General features: G+C 33.5%; 2 protein-coding genes across 2 annotated transcripts; both read right to left on the bottom strand.

Moving 5' to 3' along the window:
* Nucleotides 1-724: 724 nt before the first annotated feature.
* On the bottom strand, nucleotides 725-3,242 carry LOC144575314 (subtilisin-like protease SBT3). The gene has a single exon (XM_078325408.1). The coding sequence runs from the start codon at nucleotides 3,074-3,076 to the stop codon at nucleotides 806-808; it is 2,271 nt and encodes a 756-aa protein (XP_078181534.1). The 5' UTR covers nucleotides 3,077-3,242; the 3' UTR covers nucleotides 725-805.
* A 3,679-nt stretch (nucleotides 3,243-6,921) lies between these two features.
* On the bottom strand, nucleotides 6,922-13,023 carry LOC144575869 (putative serine/threonine-protein kinase At1g01540). Its single transcript, XM_078326119.1, has 8 exons — nucleotides 12,378-13,023; nucleotides 11,869-12,044; nucleotides 10,456-10,560; nucleotides 9,290-9,412; nucleotides 8,980-9,150; nucleotides 8,468-8,597; nucleotides 7,558-7,767; nucleotides 6,922-7,390 (listed from the first exon to the last, which is right to left on the bottom strand). Exons 1-8 carry the CDS (start codon nucleotides 12,762-12,764, stop codon nucleotides 7,241-7,243), a joined length of 1,452 nt encoding a protein of 483 aa, XP_078182245.1. The 5' UTR covers nucleotides 12,765-13,023; the 3' UTR covers nucleotides 6,922-7,240.
* Between the last annotated feature and the right edge of the window lie 3,039 nt (nucleotides 13,024-16,062).

Raw genomic sequence — 16,062 nt, 5'->3', positions numbered from 1 at the left:
AGATTCCTAAGTCCAGCTAGTATGTCATTGGTGTCATATGACACTAACTTCAAAATTGATTGAATAAACTTCAAACGATTAATTCAAATTGTTCAAACCGATTTACTTTATAAGAGATGTGTTTATATACAAATTTTTTATACTTTTGAGTTTTTTTAGTATCAAATCAAGTGGTAAAAATGTTGAAAAATGAATATATTAAAATTAACTTAAAAAGTCACTCATTTGACCGCTTGACTTGATACTAAATAAATTCAAAAATTTATAAATTTGCATTTAAACGCACAACTAATGAAGTAGATCGGTTTGAACGGTTTGAATTTACCGTGTGAAATCTATTCGATAAATTTTGAAATTAATGTTATATAAACTTAAATGACGCTGACATTATACTAGCTATATTCCAGTCTTGAATAACATCAGATTTTTTTCAGAAGCTGCCAAGTGGATTTATTTCCCAATTTTGCGGGTCGTATTATATTTTTATTGTTAAAGATCTGTTTTGTCTTATTATCTTTGCCTATCCTGTATTCCTGTTTTTAGCTGAAAGATGAATAGGCTTTTCGGCCCAGAAGCCAGGGCTAGTTTGATATTTATCCAGTATTCAGCTATTAAATTCCTATTGCATCGACCCATTTTACCTTTCGTTAATTACTTTGTCTCCTAGGTAACAAGGGACACCACACAAGCAACAGCAAGAAAATAGCCTTTTATTAACGCATAATTGATTAATGCAATTATTACCACCTAATAATTAAACCCATATTTGAGGACTGAGACTGCCTTTACAAAATGAAAATTGAAATTAATCAAAGAGAGAATAACCCATAAAGGTAGTTGCTACAATGGGACTTCTCACTTCATGTTTCCCCTTATCATCTACCCATGTCAGTGAAGCATGAACAACCTCCTGTGCTCTATTCCTGATCTGACCCTCTATTCTGACCTCAAAGCTCTGCTTCTCACACTTCTCTGTAAAAACCAACTTATCCGGATTAACAGTGATTAAGAGTCCCTTAACCCCCTTTACTACTGCACTATAAGTGGCCTCCTTATCCCCAACATTTGTCACAGTTCTCTTAAAAACCTTAACAGCCTTTTCTGTTAAAGAGCTTCCATTATTACCCTTGAAAAAGGTGATAAAAGACGGGTAATTGAGATCCTCCGAAGCATCACTGCAATTGATTGACGAAGAACGGGTGATAACCTTGATTTGATTATAAGTAAAATTGGATGCACATAGGAGCTTCATGTAGTCCTTGGGCCCGGCATCGTATACTAGACCCGGATCGAGTGCCTTATTGGGTTGGATTTGTCCCGAGCCCATGGCTAGAGGAGTTGCCACGTGGCCTTTTGTTCCTATATCTTTAATTGGCTTGAGAGTGTTATCTAAATAACTTGCTGTAGTCATAATTGCTGAACGGATCATGGCCGGGCTCCACTCCGGCCGTGCGGCTCTGAGCAATGCTGCCACACCTGACACATGGGGACACGCCATGGAAGTGCCAGATATAATGTTGAATGGTGCAAAGAGCTCACGGGACCCAACATAAGCTACCGATGAGTTTTGAGCCCATGATGCGAAAATTAGGGATCCCGGTGCCGCTATGTCAGGCTTTAAAACCTTTGGACAGCTGGCTGATGGACCCCGCGAGGTGTAAGTTGCCACTTGAGGAGCGGTACCCACACCTAAAATGGTCTTTCGAAACTGTAAAGTAGCCGTAGGATTTGAGCTCTTATTGATGTAGCCCAAAAGTATGGCCCCATCTGATAGGGTTACGATAGCCCCAGGGAAAGAGAAACTGACATAAAATTCACTGTATATGTCATCTGTTATGAAGAGACTGCCATCTACTTTGGCGGCACTAACTGTCTGTAGGGCCAAACTGATGTCATCTTTCATGCTGCATACCACAATACAATGCCGAGTTTGTTTTAACATTTTCTCATCAGTACAATTGCCCATAAATTTTAGAGGCAAATCTTTCAAAAGTACAGGTTTTCCAGGGTATATCGATGCAGCATCAATCAATGTGCCGTCTCCGAACCGTACTTCTCCACTAAAGACCCGGTTCACTGTGCTGGCTGCTACTGTAGTTAGCCAGGGAGTCCCATTGTGTAAATACCCTAGGTCAGGCCCCGCGTTACCTGCTGAGGCAATTACAACAATGCCCTTTTCCATTGCGGCATAAGCAGCTATGGCTATGGGGTCTTTGTAAAAAGGCACAAAATTAAACCCTAACGACAAGGAAATCACATCAACGCCATCATAAACGGCTTGATCGGCTGCTGCCAGAATATCAGAGGTATAGGCGCCTTCGTCCCAAAGCGCCTTGTACATTGCTACCCTTGCTCGTGGCGCCATACCGCTAGCAGTCCCCTCAGCATACCCAAAGAAAGAAGCCCCAGGTACAGCACTGCCACCAGCTGTCGATGAAGTGTGTGTACCATGACCTTCAGTGTCACGTGGTGTAGTGTTGGATAGTGTTAGATTAGGGTTGTTAGCTAGCAGCCCTTTGTTGAACGCTCGTGCACCTATAAGTTTGTTGTTGCATGATGAGGGGCCGAACCCAGGACCGGTTTCACATGCACCATGCCACCTTTTTGGCACGGGTGGAAAACCCATGTCATTGAAACTTGCGCTCTCAGGCCATACACCGGTATCAACTAAACCAATAATAACATCCTCCCCTCTACCAGATGCAGGCCATAAACCAGCACCTGGCTGATCAAGACCAAGAAATTTTGGGGTGTATGTCGTGTCAGGCTTCACCGGCATGTCAGAATGATATGACAACACTCCAGGTGTGCTTTTAAGGAGAGAAAGTTGCGATTGAGTGAGTCGTGCAGCAAATCCATGTGCCACATTATCGTATACATAAAGAATATCCTGCACGGGATCTGACGTGTTGTCAGTGTTTGCAAGTATCGCATTGTACCAGTCGTGGTGAGTTGAGTAGGCTTTCGGCATGAGAGATTTGTCCATGTAGACAATGTGAATGGTAGGATCTGCTGACACACATGTTAGTGCTAGTACAGTAACAGTCCATGTGATTACTGGTATATGGAGTGTCATAATGAATTGGTTATTGGATTATGATAATTATGAGGAAGCACACATGGTACTTATAAAGAAATCGAGAGGCATGTCAGTGTTCAGGAGAAGAAGACAATATGGGTTATGAATATAGGATTTTATTTTGCATTATATTTTGGTGGGTGGTTAGTCACAATTTGCACAAGCTAAGGCCAAGTTGTGTAGGGTCCAGAATAGAATTTGATTTTAAATTTGTTTTTTTAAATATGAGAGGGAGACTTGCAAGTGTGGTGGAGAGACTATTGGCGTGTATAACGCATATATAAATGGACCCAAAACTCGTTTATAATTTCTTCACGGATCTACCATACCTCCTTCATGAATGATGTAATTCATAGAAAATTGTGGAAAGATAACTTTATTAATTACCCGTAGAATAATTAAGCAATGGAATTGCACATGCAAATTAGGTACATTTTATATTTTCATAGGAGCTGTCTGCTTGTCCCATACAGTTAATTTCCTAGATATTTAGTTTCTACTTTCCTATATATTGTTTTGGGTTTAGGAATCAAAATAACTTACTAACATATCAGCAAAGGAAATCCCAATCAATTGCTATTTTAATGCAAAACAAATAAACAATATTTGTCAAAAAAAGGCAACATGGAAGTTGTGAATTGCAGTTAATTTAATTTATTGCTAGATAATCAAGTCTGCATATCTGATCATATTCTCATGTCTCTTTCTTATAAGGTGTTTTAATTTGAGTAGAACTAGGGTGCTCTTAAGCTCACCAAAGTGTTTGGTGAGCTTGACTCCAAAACCCATCAAATCGATTTTAAATGACGAATCCGAACCGTTGAAACCCGCTTATCTTACGTGTGATGCGTCTACATGTGAAATTTTTAAACATTCGAATTAGTTTAGTATAAAGTCAATCGGTCAAAATTAGAAGGTTAATAAATTAATTTTAGTGCATTCATTATTTGAACGTTTTTTGACCGCTTGACTTTATACTAAATTAATTCGAATGTTTAAAAATTTCACATGTAGACGCATCACACGTAAGGTAGGCGGGTTTCAACGGTTCGGATTCGTCATTTGAAATTGATTTGATGGATTTTAGAGTCAAGCTCACCAAACACTTTGGTGAGCTTAAGAGCACCCTAGTTCTACTCTTTTAATTTGCTATATATTATAATGAGGTAGCAATTGAAAGAGTATGGTTTCTGACTTAGATATGGAACCGTGGAAGCATCATCTTAAATATGACTGTAACCTTTTTGACTTTAGGCCCCTCAATTAATTTTATAGACTAAGCCTTATTCCTTTAAGAAAATCATATAATGACAGCGCTTGTCATCGTTATCTACACCGAAAGCTCTATTTAACCTGTGACGATAAATTAAACATCTTTAAGAAAAAGAAAAGAGTGAGTCTATGGTACTATGCATATTACGATTTGTTACTGTGTTATGGCTCTATATTCGAGTTTTCAAATCCTAACGGTCGATCCGAACCGTTCATCTTGTTCTCCATATTAATATGTGTTTGGAGACCAAATTTTACATTTTTTGAAATTTTTTTACTATTTTTTTAGATTTATTGAAAATCACTGTTTTTGGATGGTCCAGAATTTTCAGATCAAGTGATTTTCTAAATATCTAAAAATATAGTAAAATTTTTTCAAAAAATGTAAAATTTAGTTTCCAAACACATATTAATATGGAGAACAAGATGAACGGTTCGGATCGACTGTTAGGATTTGAAAACTCAAATATAGAGCCGTAACACGGTAACAACCCGTGATATGCATAGTACCATAGACTCACTCAAAAGAAAAACAAACTATCTTGTTTCTGCTTCAAGAAGTAGAAAACCTTATAGATTGGGTCATTTACTGCAAAAATTGAATGATTTCATAATTTAATTATATGAATAGAACGGAGAAGCAAGAAATTGTTGGTAGCTTTCTATGAGTGAGTCTATAATATTTTGCAAAGCGCACATAGATATGCGCTATCGATTCATATTTTTGTTTTAATTCATACAGTTAATATATATGAACCACTCAACAAGATCTTCATATGAAAATATTTAGATATCAAATTTTATATTAAAAAAAAAAACAATTATAAATTTATAGACAGGTAGGAAATCACATGATCTATATATTTGATATGTCAGTGCATTTATATATGAATAACATTTTGAGTTGTTCAGATAGACTATTTAAATTTTAAAAACAAAAATATAAACCTATAGTACGAACCAATCGGCACATTGCAAAATACCATAGCCTCAATCGCTTTGCATACATAATGAGTGAGTCTATGGTACTATACATAGCGCACATTGGTCTGTACTTTGAATCACTATTCTCATATTAAAAGTCTTAAGGGTCGATCTAAACCGTTCAATATAATCTCTATATGAATATATACTTGCAAACTAAATTTTACATTTTTAGATTTTTTTTTTACTTTTTTTTAGATATGTAGAAAATCACTGTTTTTAAATGGTTCAGAATTTTTGGATCAAGTGATTTTCCACCTATCTACGAAAATAGTAAAATTATTCTGAAAAATATAAAATTTGGTATGCAAGTACATTTTCATATGGAAATCACGTTGAACGGTTCAGATCGACCATTAAAACTTTCAAAATGAAGATATGAATTCATAGCACGGACCAATATACGCTATGCATAATAGCACCATAGCTTCATTCATATATAATTTCCAGAAGGAAATCATAATAATAATAATAAAAAAAAACAATTCCATGAAATGAATAAACAAGGAACGGTTTGGGCTGGACCACTGCAGGGATTGGGGCGTGACGATTGATCCACCCACTATTTTCTCACATAAATGTTTTCATCCTTTTAAAAACCATTGCCAAACTAATTAAAATCTGTTTAGAGTGAGTCTATGGTACTATGCATATTACGATTTGGCCCATAATACGGCTCGATATTTAACTTTTCAAAATTCTAACAGTCGATCCGAACCGTTCATCTTGTTCTTCATATTAATATGTGTTTGGAGACCAAATTTTACATTTTTTGAAATGTTTTTACTATTTTTTTAGATTTATTGAAAATCACTGTTTTTGGATGGTCCAGAATTTTCAGATCAAGTGATTTTCTAAATATCTAAAAAAATAGTAAAAAAATTTCAAAAAATGTAAAATTTGGTCTCCAAATACATATTAATATGGAGAACAAGATGAACGGTTCGGATCGACCACTAAGATTTTGAAAAGTCAAATATTGAGCCATATTACGGACCAACCCGTGATATGCATAATACCATAGACTCACTCAATCTGTTTATCTTCATTACTGAGTATCAGGATATATTCTTTTTAGTTTAGATATAATGCACCTGATCTTTTTCTATCAAATATACTGTTATGAACATGCCTACTTTTTACTGTAGAGGTCATTATTTTATTGCTGATTTGACAATTCTTATGCAGATCAATAAATATGGGTATCTTTATTATCTTCATTTGACTTGCTTTTAAATGAATCAACCCTTTCAATGTTGCGCACTTGAAGTGCATGTTTCTATCTGAGGTTGTACTTGAACAGTATTTCTTATTATCCGCGTATTTCACATCGACCATTTCAAACCGCCACTCTCCATAATACAAAATCCGAATCATCTTAGGGGGATATGGAACTCTTCGTACTGTGATTAATATCTTCTATTTATTAATTTAGGATTCTGTAAATATCAGCAGCTAGTCTTGTATCAGAACGTGTGTACCACCCTGTACCAGTTCTAAAATGCCAATATTTCAATTCTTGAGATGTAAAAGTATTCTGCTGAAAAATAAAATGTTACAAAGAAACTGAAAATACTGGTAAGTAATTTCATAAAAATTTCTTATTTTTAATATTGTATCTTATAACAATATGTTGCTTGATATGGATACCTTAGATTGTCAGACTAGATCTATATATATAATAGAATTGTATTCTCAGGAGAGAAATTATCAATGAATTGTCTTCTCACTCCTTACCAGTCTTTAATTAAGTCACACATATTACTCAAATATATGCAAAAACTTCTCATTATTTCTATTTAACACAAACATTTTACTAAAAGGCACACAAAATTTTTACATTAACAAACGAAACATGGCCACCACCTGATAGCTGATACTTGCCAGACTCAAGAGAGAGGTACATTAATTTCTCCATCGAGCTGATGCATTATAGACCTGAGTGCGCGTGCTACTCTCATAACTGTTGCTATCGCCAGAATCTGATACAGACTTTTGTAGCAAGCTTGCCTTTTCCAAGGGGCTGTCTTTGCAATTTGCACCAGGCCGGCGATCCTGTAAATAATATGTTGATAGCTTTTTATTAATGCAGTGAATCGTAAGGGAAAAACTATCAATATTTTTAGATAATTGTAGAATCAATGTGCATTTTCAGATAACCTAGTGATCCTTAAATAATTTTTTCATAATTTTTAAGGAATATATCAACTCTGGTGACTTACATCACGATAAGGGAAATCATCAACTTCAAGCATGTGAACAACATGACCCATTTTAGGTCTCTTGTGTGAATCAGGATCCACACACCTCAAAGCAACTAGAAGGATCTTTTTCAATGCCCGATTAGACGGTTTCTCTGGCAATTTCGGGTCTAGAACCCCTTCATAGTTCCTATTTGTCACCATAATCTTCAGCCATTCTACCAGATTAACCTGAAAAGTAGATTTCCAATAACTAGTATTTTAAAAAGAAGACAGTGTTAACCATCTTTGGTATGCTAGAATCTTTTAGTATGGTTTGTGGTTTAATATTAGAAATGTCCTATGGGCCAAATTATTTTGGGCCGAAATTAATATGTGAATTTCTGAAATTAAATATGGATTAAACCATATTGGGCCTCATGAAATTAAATATGGATTAAATCATGGATGCTTTTTTTTTTTTTTGTTAAAACATAATGTTATAATGTCTAGGTTTCTAATTCTCCTTCATCAATAATCGAGTTTCAGAAGTGGGTTCAAGTAAAACAGGCAGCTTTAAGATAGGTATGGGTACAAAGGGATTTGATATCGCTTGTGAGTTCTCTTTTTAGTTTTCATTGTGAAATTGAAATTGCTACCAGTTGTATGCAGATTGTCATCGTGAAATTGAAAGTGCTACTAGTTCACTTTTCATTGTGAAATTGAAATTGCTACTAGTTGAAATTGTTACTGGTACTGATTGTCATTTTGAACAACCAAGTAATGGGCAAAAAATAAAAGATAAAAGTTCCACTTCTTACCAGAATAAAATATTATGATTTGGAATCAAAATTATTAAAAAAAAATGAGGTTACGAACAAGCAAATATAGGTAAGGTTTTTGTTGTAACTCGGTGATAAGTTAAGGGTGGTTTTTGCAAAGTTTTACTAACCTCGCCAGGTGGACGGCTGTAGTCTACCGGGCTACGACCTGATATAATCTCCATTATAAGTATCCCAAAACTATACACATCACTTCTCTCATTTAACATGCCTGTGCTTGCATATTCTGGTGCTACATAACTGCATAATAGAGAGATACCATATTGAAGTATAAATACAAAACAACAAGCAAATATTTTTGTATGTAGCACAAGAGGGAAAACCCCATTGAATTTGGAGAATACTCCACTGTAAAATATCCTTGCTCCTTGTAAAATGAGAGAGAGATTGGATGTCGAAAGGGCTATTTTTTTTTTTCAAAATCTGGACCATTAGATTGTATTGATCCAATTAACTGTCAACTCACACACACTGTATTAACTAGTTTAAGTTAATATTTCCCAGTTCCTACAGATTGTTAATTAATTCTTCTTCCTCAAAATTATAGAATAATGAGTTACTTTTGATTGGCTTCTCAGATAAATAAGTTGATTCAATTATAAAAGATAAACTGGAAACTGACCCAAATGTGCCCATCACACGAGTAGTGACATAGCTTCTTTCAGATCCCAAAAGCTTTGCCAATCCAAAATCAGAGACTTTGGAGTTCCAATTCTTATCCAGTAAAATATTGCTTGATTTAATGTCACGATGTACCACTTTCGGCTCAAGCCCTTCATGTAAATATGTAATCCTGGTCAAATTGAAAGCCAATATTATATCAACTGGTAGAACAAAATCAAACAGGAAGAGAGCATTCATTACTTTGGTATAAAGATTGAAGAATACAAGTGGTGAATTTGCAATTTAGCCTGTAGGAATACAAAATTTACCCTTTGGCAGTTGAAAGAATGATGTTCATGCGAATATCCCAATTTAGAGGACTAGTAGGTCCCTCATTTCCATGAAGCCATTGCTCTAAGTTGCCATTATCCACAAACTCATAAACAAGCATCCTAAAGATAATTGAAAACATAATTTTCACAAACAATTGATGTTAGGGATAATCAGGGCAATGCTAATAAATGTATAATTAAATAAAGTCCCACATATGAGTATTTTATAAAATTGTTAATTAGAAATGGTCCCTAAATTCCAAACTTGGCGGTTTGCCTTTTAAACATTATGATATTCTGGTCCAGCCACATCTTCTAATTTAAAAATGGATAGATATCTGAGCACATGGCATTGCATGGTTTATTCAAAGAGAGATGATTTGGTAAAAAAAAAAAGGACATATTTTACATTGCAATGTGTAAGGATCTATCCTGTTTTCTTTTACTGAAAGAAGATGGTAGTGACCCAATAGGAACTGAAGAAATGTTCATTCACAGGTGAGAATGATCTTACTTGTCGGCATGCAAATTTAATAGCTGAATGGATATTGAGCTAAAAATGAAAATAGTAATATAATGATAAGCATAGAAGTACGATTATAACTAGGTTGTTTTTAGACTCACCTAAGCCCTTCAAAATATATTGGATTGCCTTCAAACGATGAATCCAAACAGTTCAAACCGATGATGCGTTCACATGTCAAATTTATAAATTTTCAACTTAATTTAGTACGAAGTCAAGTGGTAAAAAAAAAAAGTTTATAAGTTAATTTTAATTCGTTCATTTTTCATCATTTTTTTACCAATTGACTTTATAAGAAATTAATTTGAAATTTATAAATTTGACATGTAAACACATCACTCATGAAATAGATCGATTTCAATGGTTTGGATTTGTTGTTTGAAATCATTCTGATAGATTTTGAAGTTAAGCTCACAAAAAACTTGGTGCTCATAAGAACATCCTAGTTCTACTCCAAATTTAATAGCTAAATGGATATTGAGCTAAAAATAAAAAATATTACTAAAATGATAAGCATAGAAATATAATACAATGTGATGAACGTAAGAACTGGTAATATATGTATTTTTTTTTATAAAACTCAAATTGAAATATAGAGTATTGATCATACTGTATATGATTATTCTAATTAAAAAAGTACCTGTTTGCCCCCTCAACACAAAAGCCCAATAATCTTACTAAGTTCTTATGCCGAACTCGACCAATTGCCTCCACTTCTACCTTGAATTCCCTTTCAGCTTGGCCCCTTGCAAACAAATGAAAATTTAGTTTTAGTTAAGATGCAAGTTTAAAACTTTTAAAATTAGTTATCCGATATATCGAATTGGTACAAGAACATTAACAGGAACGATTAGATTACAAACAGACCTTATCGCTTGGTATGCTATGAGACATGAAAACTTCTTTTCATGAGTGTAGAAATTGAATCTCGTACTATTGTATTTGAATTTGAGTAAGGTTAAAATGTCGCATTGTTCTCGTACTCCAATTATGTCTATCATTTTTATCTCTATTTTAAAAGTCTAAAAAGTTTATTTGAATTGCTCAACATAATTATCATATTAAAATGTGATTGAAGACCAAATTTTATATATTCTTTAAAATTATTTACTATTTTTTTAGATAGGTCAATGTTTTTTCAAAAAATTATGGACCATCTAAAAATAATGATTTTATACATATCTAAAAATTAGTACAGAAATTTAAAAAAAAAAAATATGGTCTCCAAATATATTTTAATATGGAGGTCATTTGAATGAGCTTTTTAGACTCTGAAAAGAGAGATAAAGGTGTGAGGTATTGATTGGAGCACGAAAATTATGAAGCACTTCAGTATTCAATTTTGGAGTATCTCCAATCCATCATAACCAAGAGACAGTGGCGGCTAGCTATATACAGGGCAGTCGCCTATCCCTGGATTTTGGAATACGGTACCAAGTTCGTATATAGTTGGTTTGGATTTGAGTTTTGCCGACTTTTGACTGAATCAAGGCTCTCGATTAATGAAATTGGTCGAGTTGTTACAAATTTGATAGTCTTTTATCAATATATTTTGAAATATATCGACAAGAGGAAGGTGATTAAGAATGTTATGATAATGGGACCACAATAAACTTGTTATTTTTTTTTTTGAAAGGAATAGACTAAAATATTTTATAAAGTAATATACTCAAATTTAATATAATGGATTAAATTATTTTTATTAGGTTTAACTATTCAAAATGGGCAGAATTTTAATAGAAGAGTCTTGTGAAATATGCTTCAAAGTAAAATTTAGTACTTCAATATTTTAGATTAATTTTTCGAAAAAAATCGAGTTTTTGATTTAATTCGGTTGATTTGTACCAATTTTCTCGATTTTAATTCATAGTCAATTACCGAATCTGCTTTCAATAAAAATTATTTAATAATATTTTATAGAATAATAATTTAAATAAAATAATAATAATAATTAATATAATAATAATTTATTTTAACTACCTAAAACCTGGCTAAGCCACTGCCAAGAGAGAACAAAACAAAGACAACAAGACGAAAAGATGTATATAATTACCTATTATTAAGCAAATTTTTGACAGCTACATGGGCCCCATCATGGAGAACACCTCGGTACACAATGCCATAGCCTCCTTCTCCAATCACATTTTTGTCTGAAAAACCATCTGTTGCCAGTTCAAGCTCGCGCAACGTGTACCAGTGTCCCCACCCCAGGGGTGACACTTCTGGGCCCTGTTAGAATAAGTTGAAAAAAGTGAACTGACTGTAATACAGCTAAACCTTGGCAGGGGTAAAGATTTAACAGAGTCTTTTTTGCTTCATGCAGCGCACAACCATATGCAGCGCAGTTTGGATTCTACAGTCAGTGCGCTGCATAAAGCCAAAACTACTCTGTTAAAATATTAACCCCCTTGACAGCCCCTGCCAATAATTAAAAAAAAAGACAGTAATACAATTAGGTGTCTCTTAGCAATTATCAATTATTCTTCTTGTTAAATTTTGATATCTGAGATTTTTTTTATGCATTACAACCAAACATGCACAAAATAATACCAAAATTCTCACCATTTCGCCGGCCCTGCTATCTACAGAGCTTCCCTGTTTCTCTAGGTGCTCAATCCGACACCCTTTACCTATCTCAGCATAAATTTTTTTCATACTCAGCTCTCCAATCTCATCCTTTAACAAAGCTGCCTTTTGATCGATTTCACCCACATTCTGATTCTGCGTTTCAATAGGGAGTTGTTCAATTTCTGGTATTTCTTTGGAGAAAACAGGGATTGATGGCCTCTTGGGGCGGCGCTTCGAGGCAAGCCACAGAGAGAAGAAAATTAAGAGAAGAACAAATGCAACACCAACGGCTATGCCAAGAATGACCCATAGACGAAGGCCGAGTATTGCCGTGTGTTTCGAGAGTATATCCTTTAAGTATGGAGAATTGGAACCTGACATTTTCTCTGTTTTCTAAGATAGTAATTCTGGCAGAATTATGGGTCTAAGTGGAAATGCAAGATGTGCTTTATGCTACATCACTAGTATGGAAACAAAAATTTTCCATGTACAAAAGATGAGAGCTTTTTAGAGGAAGAATAGAAAAACAGAAACGGAGGGATTACATGTCAGAATGTGAGAGATTTGGGAAGAAGATAGAGGAAATGCAGAAGGTTTTGTTTATGACAATGTTGCATGGGAAAAGGAGTGGCACTGAATAGTGTGGAATAGTAAATAACAGCACCAATAGTGGGTCTCTGTAGTTATTTTATTTCTTTTGAAATTGAAATAGCAATACTGGAGAAATGAAAGGTCAGTTTTTTGTAGATTGAAAGGGAATTGCCATTTTATATGGGGGATACATCTGATTTATTGCTTATAATCAGGCTGTAGGAAGAGCAGATAAATAGAAAAAGAAAATTCAACAGTGTTCTTTTTGTATTGAGTGTAGATCTTATGTGGCAGACGCCGACACACGTTCTCATGCAGCGTTATATTGGCAAGGAGAACAGCTTGTGATATAAAGAACATAAGCCTCCCGTGAGTAGGGGTGTTCATCGATTCAGTTTAGTTAAAGTTTAAAATAAATAGGCAAAGTAAAATTTTATTTGATTTCCAAAATACAACTGGACTGACAAAAATAAATTTATCAATCGAAATAAAACTGAATTAAACAAACTAAATTAAATTTTGGTTTTTTCGATTGAATCAAGATAAGAAGATTAATAAAAATAAACAGTTTTTGTTAATTTTTTTGAATTTTTTTATAGACTCAAAAGGATTTTTATTTCAATATACATAATTGAATTAGACTTTAGTGATTTTCATACTCAAGAAGAATGAAAACGTTCCTAATTAAATTTTTTATAGGTTAAAAACAATTATACTCATCTTTTCGGTCAGTTCAGTCTAACCAATTTTAAAAATTTCTAAACTGAGCTAAACCAAATAACTAAACCGGTTAAAAAAAAATGATCCATTTCACCGAAATAGTCAAACCCTTTACACCATGTTTGGATGGAGAGTAGAGGAAGAGATGGGAGGTAAAGAAGAGAAGGGAATGGAATAGAAATGAAGATTAACATATTTAACCTCTTCGTGTTTGGATGATTAATGAGAAAAAATAAATTTAACTTTCCTTTTTTGTTTGGTTAATGAGAAATTCGGTGACTGTTGTAGGTTTGAGAAAAAAAATCTTACATGAGAATTATATATGTAAGATATAGAGTTAGACATTTGTGTCATTTTTTCTAAAAATATTTGTAACAAAATTTCTTTCCATCCGTTACACTCCAATTTGGGAGGGAAACCAATTCTATTAATTATAATGATACAAGGTTAAACCTTTCACCTCCTGTACCCTTCACCTCCGACATAATTTTATCAACCAAACACGATTCAACAGAAAATTTTTGTTCCTTTCCATTCCCTCCCTTCCTCTACTCTCCATCCAAACAAGGTGTTAATTTGAACTCTCTTGGTTCGGTTTAAAACCAATTAAACCGAACCTGATGAACAACCCTACCTATAAACAGTGAAGTACCACATATGTGGTAGTGTAAACTATGCCACATAGAACCGGTCAACCGGGGCCCTGGCATTTAATGAGTGAGGCACAGAAACAGTTGGAGCTAATTTCTCAAAAATGATAAAATTACAAGGAGTGTGAAATCCAAAGCGTTTGCTTTTGGTATGGAGGGAATTCCTAAGTAGCTTCCAGTCAAGAGATTTAAATCACCATTTATTGGCCATTTTTTGGCCTTTTCTTATGTAATACATGCATGCATTATTATTCTTTTCCACGAGCTTGCTAACGAACTGATTGATTACCTGTGGTACAATTTATTAAATGCTAGAGAGCTACAATGCTACATCAATATCAAGCAGGCAACAAGTAGCTTCCAGTCAAGAGATTTAAATAACCATTTATTAGTTGTCTTCTAAAAAATTGATATAATGCTGTGATAATTTTTTTTAATGCAAGATACTGCAATTTAACAAGAATTAAAATAATTTTAAGAAATACAGCTGTTATTGCTGCACCGACTCTTTAAAATAACTATATTTGTTTTTTTTTAATATATGTTTTATATTTTAGATTATTCTTCGTCTTCATTACATTATGTATTTTATTAATTTAATGAGGAGGTTCCGATGCTTTTATTTTCAGTGCCTGCATTATTTCTTTATTTTTGAAATTTAAAAAAACTTAAAATTTAAAATTTAAATATTAAAATAAAACCGTTATAGATAATCTATTTTATTTTCTCTATGCATATGTAAGCAATTATGGTATTTTAATTTTATTTAATTGTTATCAAGTGCTTGCAAAAATATATCAATGTGGATAATTTATAAACGTTAATTTTCAATATATTGATTCATACAAAAACAAAATCAAAAAGTGAAAAAAAAATATACACACATGGTGTAGAACTGTAGATCACATCTCACAGTTTATTTTGACAAATAAATATAAAACTTTGAGTGAGTCTATGGTACTATGCATATTACGATTTGTTACCGTGCTACGGCTCTATATTCGAGTTTTCAAATCCTAACGGTCGATCCGAACCGTTCATCTTGTTCTCCATATTAATATGTGTTTGGAGACCAAATTTTACATTTTTTGAAATTTTTTTACTATTTTTTTAGATTTATTGAAAATCATTGTTTTTGGATGGTCCAGAATTTTCAGATCAAGTGATTTTCTAAATATCTAAATAAATAGTAAACAATTTTAAAAAAAATGTAAAATTTGGTCTCCAAACACATATTAATATGGAGAACAAGATGAACGGTTCGGATCAACCGTTAAGATTTGAAAACTCAAATATAGAGCCGTAGCACGGTAACAACCCGTGATATGCATAGTACCATAGACTCACTCTAAAACTTTTGTTAGTAAAAAATAAAAATAAAGGCATGATAGAAATATAAAAAATATAGATATTTTAACAAGTAGAACTAGGGTGTTCTTAAGTTCACCAAAGTGTTTGGTGAGCTTAACTCCAAAACCCATCAAATCGATTTGAAATAACGAATCCGAACCGTTGAAATCCGCCTACCTTACGAGTGATGAGCCTACATGTTAAAATTTTAAACATTTGAATTAATTTAGAATAAAGTCAAGAGGTCAAAAAACGTTCAAAAGATTAATACACTAAAATTAATTTATTAACCTTCTAATTTTGACCGATTGACTTTATACTAAACTAATTCGAATGTTTAAAAATTTAACATGTAGACGCATCACATG

The sequence above is a fragment of the Carex rostrata genome, chromosome 24 (genome assembly GCF_964058835.1).
Source record: "Carex rostrata chromosome 24, lpCarRost1.2, whole genome shotgun sequence".
Taxonomy (NCBI): Eukaryota; Viridiplantae; Streptophyta; class Magnoliopsida; order Poales; family Cyperaceae; genus Carex; species Carex rostrata.
The sequence above is the reverse complement of the archived record's forward strand: the minus strand, read 5'-3'. Positions and strand labels throughout refer to the sequence as shown.

Excerpts from the sequence above, each read along its gene's own strand:
- LOC144575869 (XM_078326119.1), bottom strand. The coding sequence starts at position 12,764 with ATGTCAGGTTCCAATTCTCCATACTTAAAGGATATACTCTCGAAACAC. Across the intron at positions 9,151-9,289 it reads ATTCTTTCAACTGCCAAAGG|GATTACATATTTACATGAAG; the intron begins GTAAATTTTGTA and ends CAATTTGACCAG. Across the intron at positions 7,391-7,557 it reads ATGATTTCCCTTATCGTGAT|GATCGCCGGCCTGGTGCAAA; the intron begins GTAAGTCACCAG and ends TATTATTTACAG.
- LOC144575314 (XM_078325408.1), bottom strand. The coding sequence starts at position 3,076 with ATGACACTCCATATACCAGTAATCACATGGACTGTTACTGTACTAGCA.